This window comes from Berghia stephanieae, chromosome 1 (assembly GCF_034508935.2).
Source record: "Berghia stephanieae isolate SIO BIC M18660-M18661 chromosome 1, UCSD_Bste_1.3, whole genome shotgun sequence".
Classification (NCBI taxonomy): Eukaryota; Metazoa; Mollusca; class Gastropoda; order Nudibranchia; family Aeolidiidae; genus Berghia; species Berghia stephanieae.
In genome coordinates this window covers 83,023,687-83,037,212 of record NC_088360.1, presented here as the reverse complement: position 1 = coordinate 83,037,212, position 13,526 = coordinate 83,023,687, and the positions used below count along the sequence as shown (strand labels likewise).

The 13,526-nt window shown below is 35.2% G+C and overlaps 1 protein-coding gene across 3 annotated transcripts in view; it reads left to right on the top strand.

Annotated features, from left to right (window-relative positions):
* LOC144959223 (uncharacterized) overlaps positions 1 to 8,680 on the top strand; it is a 102,838-nt gene extending 94,158 nt beyond the window's left edge. Inside the window, exons 3-4 of one of the 3 annotated variants that reach the window (XR_013642587.1) lie at positions 923 to 3,644; positions 6,727 to 8,680. Coding sequence is in view for 1 of the 3 variants with exons in the window: in XM_078891768.1 (XP_078747894.1) it covers positions 923 to 2,031 (1,109 nt within the window). In the remaining 2 variants the exon portion in view is untranslated. Of the gene's footprint in view, positions 1 to 922; positions 4,317 to 6,726 lie in introns of those variants that run through there. The other 2 variants (XR_013642588.1, XM_078891768.1) reach the window with 2 other exon arrangements.
* Positions 8,681 to 13,526: the final 4,846 nt, after the last annotated feature.

The following is a 13,526-nucleotide window of genomic DNA, read 5'->3' as shown; positions in this document are numbered from 1 at the left end:
CTCTCTACTTTTTCACTCATTCATCCATTTATACTCTATATCTATATCTATATATGTCGCTCTATATAAATCCGTCCCTTTTGTCTCTGAATCAGCCCCCTGCTACAACAACAACAACTCCTCCTCCTCCTCCTCCTACTACTACTACTACTACTACTACTACTACTACTACTACTACTACTACTACTACTACTACTACCACTACTACTACTACTACTACTACTACTACTACTACTATACTACTACTACTACTACTATATTATTATTATTATTATTATTATTATTATTACTACTACTACTACTACTACTCCTACTGCTACTACTAGTGGTAGTGTATATATATATATATATATATATATATATATATATATATATATATATATATATGTATATACTTGGAACACTGGGTACCAATTCACGTAAAACATACAAAACTAATTTAAAAGCTTTAAGGGTTTCTTTTTACCGACATTTGTGAAAGACATAAATCGATGAATAATCAATCAAATTCTAGATTTTAAGGCGCGGGCAATATAAAACAAAGAACCACTTGATTGGTTTGCCTCAGGTTTTTAAAATCAAGTTATGCCTCAACTTTTGCTAATCTCACAAAGATCTTTGTTTAATTGTGTAGACGCCGGTACGACTTCCACCCACTGTATTTGTTATATTTTCTTCTTATAATTTTGCTCTTCTATGGAATCATTTTTCATTACCAATACGAGTGTCTGCTTTCCTTGGTTTGACAAAGAATAATATTTTCATTGTTTGTCCCAATAATCAATATACAATTTATACCCTTTCTCACTTCCCCTCAAAAAAGTCTACATATCCAATCACTTATAGTACCAACCTAGTGACATACCTACATTTCAGAAGCATTAAAATACTTAACACTTTTTTTTTCTTCCCTTCTCCACAGCTCATGTTCTCAACAGAGTCGAAGAGTTGCGCGGCCCGTCTGTGGACTCTTACGACAAACTCATCGCGTGGCTCGCAGAAATGGCCGAAGATGACAATGTACAACTTGACACATCCGTATTCGTCTCACAGCTGAATCGTGTTTGTGGAAGCAACAAACGGAATAAGTATTTAGATGTTGGACCAAGTGCACCTCATGGAAGCGGTCACTCTTCGGGAAAACGAGCCCCTAACCTTCGTCAGCATTCAGCTTCGTGCGATAGTCACGTGAGTCATACCAGTTCTGATTTGACTCAACGGCATCGGAGTTCTGTAAGATCCGAAGATCTTCTCGACCCTCGCTCCGCATGGCGGTCTGCAGTAAGTAGTCGGCAAAATACATTCAGCGATGACCTTGGTGAAGAGGACTCTGATGTAAGAAATGCTTCGATGGAGAGTCTGTATAGTAGCTCTGATAGAGACAGCGAGTTGGGAAGTCTTATTCCAAGCGAAATGGGATCAAAGAAATTCGGAAAGGGAGATAGATTTTCCAGACACTCCCCTATCATGCAGCGTCTGTTGTTAAATAAACTCAGTGGTAAAAAGGTCAACGCATACGGAAAACATTTCAGTTCGAGCACAGGAAACTTGGATCAATATGAACATTTTGAAGAAAGCCGGCGAACTAAAGAAAACAGTGTGTTTTATAATCAACGGAGAAGTGTCAGTTTGCTAGACCTGTCGCCTCGATCTCCAGCACTACACTGTAACAACATACCAAAATTAGTCCTCACCAAAAGCGACAATATCGACGCAGGGGCTGTATGTTGTAGTAGTGGCGATGAAGGAAAACAAAAAGTATCACCCGGACCAAGAACGTCAACGCCAATAATTAAAAGACAGCCGGCAAAATTTGAACGGATGCTTTCATTACATTCAGAGCCAAGTACAAAATCCTCAAAAATTCCAAATTTAGGTAACCTGCCACCTGTGTTTTCACTCACGACCCCAGAGACAATGGGTACCCCACAACCCAGCGGGAACCCGTCGTCTTTCCTGAACGACGCTCTTTTGGACGGAAATATCGCAGACATTTTATTTTCAGTAGAAGCACTTTGGCCAAAGAAATGATGACAACGATCAATTCCACTTTTTCTTAATCTTCCAAAAGTTCCTTCATGCAACACTTGGAGATTTTCAATATGAGACAGTATTCCTGTGTAATAACTTTGATCAATACTGTCATTTTCTTGCGTTGAGCGATTCCTGACAGAAACTGCATTCTGTGAAAGCTGATTATAATCCGACAGACCCGATATTCATAAATACCAGTTTTATTGTCCTTGATAACGCAACCAAAAGACACTCATCTCATGCAAATGTACCCTTCACGTCTTTGCGAGACTGATGTTCTTTTCCACAAACAATTGTTTGATAACTGATTGTCACGTTTTTTGTTCGTACATTTTGGAATATCATAATATGAATAATTCATAATGACGCTTTAAGATTACGTGTTACTATTTCCCAATCGTTTTGCTTCGATTTCTGTTTCGTTGATTCATTTCATTTTACAGAATATGGGCTGGTGTGTTGAATATGGCTGTTACTAAAACCACCTTCTTCATAATCACCTCATCATCATCATCATCATCATCATCATCATCATCATCATCATCATCATCATCATCATCATCATTATCATTATCATCATCACTATTGTCATCAAATCATCCATTTTCATCAAAATGCACTTAGTGTACCTCACTTGATACATAATAACTACTGTCAAAAGTGCATATCTAATTGATTCATAGCGTACTGTTGTGTTTGTTGGACATTTCACCACGCAATGTATTTCATTTACGAACATTTTCCCTTCATGATAACTACCCAATTCTTTCTCCATGCCTTATAGAACAATTCGGTTTTAACGTTCCCTAATGTTTAATTGTGATACGCTTTGTTTTACATTAAAATACGTATTATGTATTTCTTTCAAGATGGCTAGGTTTAGTAGTCACCCAAGAATGAATAGAGATGTATATAATTTGCTTCATGTCAAGTTGATATTCCGTATAATGATAAATATCAATTATAAGTTATCACCCTTGGAATATGCCATATGGGTAGACGAAATCCCAGGTTTGAGAGCTTTTGTCAAGATGAGGGTAATTTAAATCGACTATGTGATCTTGTGGTATTTGAGTCCTTGGAGAAGGCTCTTTACTCTCATTCTCTCACCATACTCAGGTGTAAAATGAGTACCTGGCCGTTAACAGCATTTTCTCTGTCCCACAAAAAATTGTGATAATATCGCCTAACAGGCGTTATGTCTCGTACTACATGTTAAGTGTTGCTGTTGGTCAGGGAACTCTTGTAAAGTGCTTTGAGCACGTTGAGTGGATATTGCGATATATAAAAGCTCAAGTTTTTTTGTTTTGTTTTGTTTTTTTAATCGATCGCTATTTAATGGACGAGTTTTCTGACTAAAGTTTTAAATACAATCTTTTCAGAGTACGACAGTTAATTGGTTAAAGAGAGTTCAACAATCGGTCCTATTCATTTTCATGTTTACTAGAAACCAACGCAAAACAAATTCAATTGATAAATAGAAATATAAAACAAATATATGAATAAATAAATAAATGAATAAAAACGATTAATTAATCAGTAAAGAGGCCCAGGCTTGAGAGTTTTTGCCAAGATGAGGATCATTTAATCGTTCGATATTTGAAGGACGAGTTTGCTGGCCAAATTTTTAGCTAGTATCTTTTCAGACACTGGTTAATTTCAGCACTTTTAGTGTATTTTACAACAATTTTTCCATACATGTATTTATCATCAAATCTGTAATTTGACCATTATCCTATTATTCCGCAGTTTTGTCGATGCGGATGGTCAATACTATTCACATTTTCGAACAATCTCGCTTTCTCGATCACTTCCCCTGGGAAGTAGTGTCTGGAAAAGATAGCATCAGTACAATACCCTTCTTCGTCGTAATTTTGTTATTACAAGACCACAATCTGTCACAATCGTCCATGCTCCATCACAAAGACGCGGGTTATTGGAAGGAGGCCCCTCTCTTTGGATGCAATACACTACAAACACGTTTATTAATCATGGGTTTCCTTTTATATGGTTAATATTGATCTTCGTCGTCATGGAAACGCTGGGAAACCAGATGAAAGACTTTTATAACGGTGTTTGTTTTAACAACACAAAATAACTGATAATAGTTATGAAATTCATTATACAAATTATACGTCTTACTTCCTAATTTTTCTAGGATACTTGTCTTGTATTACTCGATAGTTATAGATTTTATTGTTTTCAATGTTCATTCCTTTAATTAGAAACAATAGTGGCTGAAATAATCACCAAACATGAATGATTCAGTTAAAAAAATAAAAGAGAATAACTTCAGGGCCATTGTACCCATGGAAACAGGGTATATCCCGGTTTCTATAGCGTGAAACGGATAATAGCAATTGCTTGTTATTCTTTGGATAGGACACTAGTCTACCGCACAGTACTTTCCGCCAAATCTTATACTGTTGGGTGGAATTGAAGGGGGGGGGGGGGTCAGAAAGTAATTTTGACTGCACCCGGGATCGACCTCGGTCCCTTTGGTGTGAAGTGAATGCTCTACCAAGCGAGCTATTGAAACCCCCAATTATTCAAAAAGACAATAATTAATTTGTCTTACTAAATTGGTTTGTTTAACTTGGACCTGGACCTTGGCATCCGTCTGTCTATGGAAGACTTAATTTTTGCTCCTTGTAGAGTCAGTCTCTGGTTGATTGGCAGCGTCTGCTGTGGTTAAACACTGTCGCTGGAGTGACCTCTCCAGGGCGCAAGCCTAGGCAAAGGGTATGGAGATCTTGGTTTGCCCAGTCGTCAACACCCCTTTGGCCTCACTGATGTAGTCCAAAAGAACTCAGGAGTTGCTGGAGTCAGCTAAAACTGCATGCTGGTCCGCCTTCGGCGCTCCACTTCCGATTTGAAAGGTTTATTCTCCTACACTTGACCGTTGGATCTGAAAATATAGTGATCTCCTGGAGACCCAAGCCATTGACTTGCAGTTCCTCCGTATAGTTGGTGGCGCAGTGTAGACACAGCCCATTCAAGTGGTTTAGCCCGTCAGCTGAATCGGTATATCGGGGTGTGGCGCTTGGAGTCAACATGTGAGAGATTATGAGATGGATGAGGACCAAAGACGTCCATCCACCCAGTGCAGCATGCCGAACACCAAAGGTACTACCTCTATCCAAAGCCCCCTACACCCCAACTTGGACCGAAGAGAGATGGAAAAGGGGGTCCCAATAGTTCTCTGATAGAGCACTCGTCTGACAAGCAAATGGACCAGTTTCGATCCCGGGAGCAGTCTTATTATTTATTTATTTATTTTTGTCTGGCCCACTGTTCACCTGTCAGTGATTGAGTAACCGGATCTGATATACCTCTTTGGCAGTACTTTGCGATAGACTTATGTTTTATCAAAAAGGTGACAAGCAATTGCTGTTAATGTTTTAGAAACAGGAATCAACTTCATACCCGTGGGTTTTATGGCTCTGAAGGACTACAGATTGTGATTAATAGAACCATAATATTGTTCGATATGTGTCTGAAAATATTATCGTTGAATTTACTCTAACTCTATTGTTGCCAATTTTTCATTTAAGATCTAAAGGTGTGATTCATTCACATCTTGAACTACAATAGAATGGAGTATGATTATTGATTAGATATTATATCTAGATATAGCTATACATCCCATGTGTATTACAACTTTGGAGTTAAGGCTATAATCTTCAATGAAGTGTCTCTTTGAAATATAAGATTTAAGGCTATTTTTACAAGTTAGGACGTTTATTGATATTGTTCAGAGAAAACGAGATCAATGTGTTTTGTCCGTACCAGGAAGTATAGCTTTTTTTCAATACTAAATCCCAATCCCATCTTATGAAAAATATTAAAGGAAACATAATTTGATATATTTTGTCCAGAATAATTTTAATGTGTTCGTCTTCCTTGTCGCTAACATAACATATCATAATAAGAAATGCTCAGGTCAAAAGCCTTCCCTTCAAATACCAGTGAAAAATAAAGAAAGTTTCAGGTCAAAATTTCCCAAAGATGATCATAATTATGATCATTATTTACATCATAAGCCATCAAAAAGATATCAATTAAAAGTTATTCATCAAATTCGTATATTAAAATAAAGGAGCTCTATGTCGATTGCCTTTTTAAAATGATTTATACTTTTGGTTATAAATTTCAAACTGTTCTATGTATGAAATAGCCTTATAATAATAATAATAATAATAATTAATAATAATAATAATAATAATAATAATAATAATAATAATAATAATAATAATAATAATAATAATAATAATAATAATAATAATAATAATAATAATAATAATAATGATAATAATAATAATAATAATAATAATAATAATAATATAATAAATAATAATAATATAATAAATAAAATAATAATAATAATAATAATAATAATAATAAATAATAATAATAATAATAATAATAATAATATAATAATAATAATAATAATAATAATAATAAAAGTAATTGTAGAAGAATATGTTATAAAAATGTTATAATTGCTTCCACGTTAGATAAGTTATTTTTCACAAGTGTTAACAGGTTAACTGCCGTTTCTGGAAACACACTTATTAAAAAATTTGGTCAGAAAACTCGTCCTTCAAATATCGATCTATTTAAATGACACTCATTTTGAGAGTTTTTGCCAAGACGAGTGTCATTCAAATGGCGTGATATTTGAAGGACAAGTTTTCTGGCCAAAAGTTTTAATACATGCTTTTCTTTTTTTTAGAATATGGCATTTAATTGATGAATGAATCGTTGGGACGTCGATAAATGTCTATGCGTGGAGGGAATTTGGAACATAAAAGGTCGGAGTTGATTCCGACATTTGAATTAAAACTTTAGTGTAATGCCGAATCAATAAATAATGAGCTGTAAGTTCGGCGTTTGAAACTATTACGTCTCAGGTCCCTGCGAAGGAAAGAAGTAATTGTTCAATTTTGTTTATTTTTGGTAAAAAAAATCTCTTTGTGGTCTGACAATTGGATCTAGCTCCAGCATTGTGAGATGGCAAGGGACTTCACAGATTAGGCTGCCTTCTCACCTTTTAGGTGGAGTCAAAATTCTACATTAGATAAAACAAATTAATAGTTTATCAATATTCAAAGTGTTTGAAATAATACTGCTAAAATTTAATCGATTAGTCTTCTGTGCATTCCTATAATATTGTTTTTATAATATAGTGGTCACACATCCCTTCCCATCAGTTCTGCAGTACTCTTAAAAACTACATTTTAAAACTTTGGCCAGAAAATCTATCCTCCAAATATCGATTGATTAAAATGACTCTCGTCTTGTAAAAATAACTCTCAAACCTTTGACAACTTCCTTGGGTCCCAGGTTTGAGTTTTTTAACAAGATGAGCGTCATTTTAATCGATTGAAATTGAAGGATACGTTTTCAATCTAATATTTTTTAATGCGTTTTATCAGAGTCGAGCAGAGTTGTCTTATCACATAAACATTAATATGACGTACACTGACAAAACGCTATTTTTATTTAGGCCTGAATATTGTTGTTTTGTTGTTGTTGTTTTTACGCCAAATAGTGATGAGTTGAAAGATCGTAAAACTGAGACTCAATAGAAATTTTAAGTTGTAGAATTTCTAACAAGTTGAGTCACATTAAATTAATTGTCGATGATTGAAGGCAAACGTTACTGACCAAAATAAAAAAGGCGTTTTGTCATTATAGGACAGGGCGATCCACAATCATTTTTTCCTGCAAGGAATCCATGTCTTAAAAGGCTTCTCTCTGTCTAGTTCTGTCTTTAATCAGCATTCCAAACGATGGCATGAAATGTCCACATTTCAGAAACAATTTGAGCAATTGTAAATATTGTTTGTTTGATTGTTTTGTCGTATTTTTATGAGACCTTTTGTATTTGCGACTCATTTAGGTTATATCTAGAAGCTAGTTAATTGTGAATAAACCTTTAGAGCTAGCAGCCTACAAAACAATGAATGTGGAATGAAAATGTAGTTGCTTTTTTGTAATAAAACTTTTCAGTTCTCACTCTGTCGTAGCACACAGTAGAGAACATTTATACGACATGTTTATAATGAACTGATGAAAAAAATGAACGTACGACTATGACCAATATTCCTTATTATTATTTCAATGAATGGTGCCCCCAATAGCTCAGTCGGTTGACCACTTGCTTCACACGCAAAGGAACCAAGATCAATCCCGGGTTCAGTCAATTTTTGAAAATCCCCTTTCTACCCAGCTGTGAATGGGTAACTCGATCTGTTAGATCTGGCTTAAACTACTTTGCGATAGGCTAGCTTCATATCCAAAGGATAGCAAGCAATTACTATTGTCCGTTTCACGCTATAGAAACCAGGTTAAACTCCAGCTCCATGGGCCTAAATGCCCTGAAGGACTACTTTTTTAAAACAAAAATCTCAATGAAAGATAGAACCACGCATACAATGAATTATTTTCTTCTACTTTGGGTTTGTTCTTTATATATCTATGCTATACTGTACTTAGACCATCACTCATCGTTGACAACAGTAACTGCCCAATAAATAGAGTCACAATATCACGGTTGTATATTATGTACTTAATTATTGTATTGCACATGAAAAGGGAAAGATGTTGAATAAAACACTGCACTGTTGCACATAACAACAAATGAGTCAATACAGGTTTTATATGTTTGTTTTGTTGTATGTTTTATTTAAACTTTCTTCCTTACCAACGGTAGAAAATATCGCTCACAACAAGTCTCGAACCAGAGATTTTCTGGTCCGAATAGGAATGTCATACGACAAGATCAAAATGCCAAATAAAATTCATGTCGGGCAATGTTTTACTGGTTCCATAATGTTGCTAATGCAAACGAAAATTATCGTAAATACAAGTGAGCATCAATATAGATTTCCCAATGGGCATGAAACAGAACTGGGGGAGTCAATAGTTAATTCAAATATTTTAAATTTGTATATTTACCGCTCCTTTAAGATTAAAGTCGAGCACTATTACTTTGTGGTTTTTGTTTTATGCACCTCTCTCTCTCTCACCCCCCCTCTCTCTCTCTCTCTCTCTCTCTCTCTCTCCCTCTCTCTCTCTCTCTCTCTCTCTCTCTCTCTCTCTATATATATATATATATATATATATATATATATATATATCCTTTCTTTAAAAAATATAGCATTGTGGAGAACATTGTGCTTATTTGCGTCAATAAAAAAATTGATACGGCGCACAACTCTACTGAAAGATTTGAAAATTAGAAATGTATTTTTTACAGATAGATAAACAGATAACTTGATTTCCTTTTATAATTTAAAGTCAGTTTGAAAGTTCGTTGAGTCAAACAGATATTATCATAAAATATGTACCGACGACACTAAACTCTCAAAATTAACTATTTTTGACACTGTAAAAAGTTGTCAATTTGCGTCATCTATTTATGACATCAAGTACTATTATTACTTCCGTTGTGTTGTTGATTTAGCGGTGATCAGTGTTGTTATGTAGTAGTATGTTCTAATTGCGTGTATGTTTGTGTGTGTGTGTGCGTGTGTGTGTGTTTGTGTGTGTGTTGTGTGTGGTGTATACATGTGTGTGTGGGTGTTGGCATTTTTCAGCAAATCGTGGCATTCATAGTGATATTATTCACTTGATCACATGAAGGTATTTCAGTCGCCATTTTGATTCTTTTTTTACTATTAGGGTTAGCTCGAGATCGAAGGATTTTTTTTTTTTCTATTAGGGTTAGTCATAAGTAAAGGTGCTAGGATGTGTGTTTTTCCATAAGTTAAGTAAAGGGGAGACATTCCGAAAGCTCCTACATCCCCAGTATTCTTTAAATTTGTATTTTCACCATTGATATTTTGTCAGGCATTTATTTATTCAATTTGTCATTATATAGAAGTATTTTAAAAACTCTAGAACAAACCTTGATAGATTTGTGAAAGTTTAAAACTTCCTAATTTGACCATTGTTTTGATTTTTGACCGCCATTTTGATTTGTTAAGTATTGAAAGGTAGTGCAAAGCAGTCCGAAAGTTGTTTTTTTCTATTAGGGTTAGCTCGAGAGGTTAGTCATAAGTCTTATTAAAGGTGCTAGGGTGTTTGTTTTTCCATAAGTTAAGTAAAGGGGAGACATTCCAAAAGCTCCTACATCCCCAGTATTCTTTAAATTTGTATTTTCACCTTTGATCTTTTGTCGGGCGTTATTCAATTTGTCATTTTTTTCTATTAGGGTTAGCTCGAGATCGGATGATTTTTTTTTTACCTATTCGGGTTAGTCATAAGTCTTATTAAAGTGCTAGGGTGTTTGTTTTTCCTATTAGGGTTAATTAAAGGTACTAGGTTTAATTATTTGGGGGGAGGGGGTAGTTGAGGGAATATATTATTAATTATATTATTGGGCCACACAGAAAAATCAACCGAAGATATACCAAATTACATAGACAACGTTGTTTACCAATCTGCCCTCATTAAATGATGGTGAGTACAGTATCGAATGAAAATAGTTCTTTCCCCGCGAAATTGCGGGCTTTTTACTAGTATATATATATATATATATATATATATATATATATATATATATATATTATATGTTTGTGTGTGTGTGTGTGTGTGTGTGTGTGTGTGTGTGTGTGGATTCAGCCTTAGGTTTATCGTCTTTTTTATGTCGTTGTTAGTTTGGAGTTCTTATATCTTTTGTCATTTACCCCCTTGTTTTTATTATTCCTTTGTTTCCGGAGCTGTCGAGAACGAAGGGTCCATTTCCCTAAAAGCAAAATGAGTGATGCGGGTAAATATTATCACACCACTCCTTAATGTCGATCGAGTCAGCAAACATGACACCATTATGCCTCTGTTTAGAGGCGCAGATAAAAGCGGTCCATGCCTAGTATAAGTACCTTTTGGAGTTGTTCAACGTTGCAATTTTGGTGGAATGTATGAATTTCATCGAGGTTAATGATGATGATCTTTTTATCGAAAATCCCCAATCAGTGAATTTCTTTATTCAAGATGGGATGATGGGGAAGGAGGAATCAACTACTCCAGCGAGTCGAACAACTAAGATGGCTCTTTTAATTCACTAAAAGGGGCAACAAATGAATGTTTCATCGGTTATCTATAAAAGGTAATAGCTCAAATGTATCCGGGCGGCGTACACATATTGTCCGGTCTGATAGTCGAACGCAGTTATGGGCTTGATTTACTATTGTTATAATGGACACCATTTTCTGTTGGTTTGAGAGTATTTCCATTACAACACTGAGCCCATAACTAATGGGGTTATCTGACCTGAAAGTAAGAACATGTCGTATCCGGGGTATTGCATTTGTTGTCCGTTTAAAGTTTCAGACAGTCATTATACAAAGTACACGTCTAGTAATTTTTGGTTGTCGCTTTTTGTCGTTTTTATAACAAATTATTTTTAAACACAGCCTATCCAGTAGTCCAACAATTATACCAAAGAGGTGCTATGGTGTTAGAGAAAAGTAAATAGAATTAAAATGAGCATATTTTAAGGAAATGCTTGATGTTATTGTTAGTTTTTATGGGTTTGTACAGTGATTGCGCCATTTTAAGATAATTTCAGTGCCAAGAAAAAGGATAATGATGGGAATTGCCAAAAAAGCTCTTTAAGTAGACACAATCCCCAGAAAATGTAAGACAAAAGGTACTACTCGTAGCTCAGACATAGAAGAAAAGTAGATTGTAATGACTGCTTTATAGGTTGAGACAAACACACACACGCACACACACATAGACACACAAACACACACACTCACACACACACACACATACATACATACATACATACATCCTTACAGCCAGAGAACAAAGTTTTTACGGTTCAAAATTGTGCATCTTTTTCACATCTTTTTTACATTTGTTTTCTCGGAGCAAACTGGAAAGGCGCACTAAGACAACTGTTAGTTACAAGTTAACCAAAGGTCAACTCGACAGCCAATTAGACTAGATGGAAGACCGGGAGTAAAGGGATTTGACTAATGAGAGGGGGTCACCAACCAACACAGAGTTTCGAAGTAATAATATAGGACAATGGAGTCAATTAAGAATGAAGGGTTTGGACATGACATTGGCATTGATGTGCAGAAACTTAACTACTCGTAGCTTGGTGACCTCAGCCATGAGTTTCCTTTCGAAAAAGAGAATAGATGGGTTTCGTAACACATCGGCAAAGAAAATTACCGGTGTTTTTCAAGGGTGTTATGGTCTTAGAGAGATTCATCTTAATTTCTCCTCTGTCAGAGTTAGCTTAACTGTACTCGCGTGGATGAGGCTTGGTTGATGTTAGGGATTATAGGCTACCTTTCACTCTAAATTTTTATATAGAGTTTCAAACCTGCCTACGTATATATATATATATATATTATATATATATATATATATATATATATATATATATATATATATATATATATAATATATATATATATATATCTGCCAGACAGTGGGTTTCATGACAATTGGATTCCTGGCACCGTGAGATTTTTATTGTTTTCATTTGGCAATTCTCTATACCCTATGTCTATTTCTCGTCATTATAACCACAACACATTGGAAAAGGTCACAAGTGTCCAGGAAAAAGATAAAGGGAATAATTCAAGAAGAGAACATAGTATTATATCAGCAACAATCTACTCGTGTGTCCAACCTGAGACTTTCCAAAGTCTGACACAGACGTCAAAACATGATTCACAACGAAAGAGGGAGAATCAGATAAATTATTTGTTTTATGTTTTTTTTTGTTTTTAAGGGTTTTACGGCGCTTGCAACACATTAAGGTCATATCAGCGCCAGTGAAAAGGAAGAAAATGGGATAGTAAAAAGTTCTAGAACTACAATTAAAGCACAAAAGAAAAGGTAAGACAAAGGGGAATTGGTTCAAATAGGCAACAGATGTAGATTCCAAGAGCACACCGCCAAAGTACTTAGTTTGAGATCACCTAAAAGTCTCATCCAGACACAAGCACAGGTCCCAACTAAAAGGAATACACTCAAATGTTTACTCAAATATAATATAATATGTAAACTAAACATAATACAATGCATAACAGAGAGATGATTTACAAGGAAAAAAAATATCATCTCCCAAAACTATAACTATACATTCGACTGTTTCCCTCCCAGCCAAGGAACCCCGGCAAGGATCAGGACAAAACTAAGTAAGCTCATTCCAAGATAATGACAGGAAACAATTGGAAAACGGGTATGGGGGATAGAAGACACAGCATGTACCTCCCTGCCCACTATGGGAGGTCAGGATCCCCACCCAGAGATAAATTATTTCTCAAAGAAAAATACATGTTCATATATTTATGAAAATGTATGAACACATGTTGAACACGGGTTCATATGTGACAGTCCCCAATACAACAACTAACTCAAGCTAGGGTTCGGTTAAAAGTGGGACCCACTAAGAGGAACACACTCAAATGTTTACAAATGTTAAATAACATCTCCCAAAACTACAATTATATATTCGA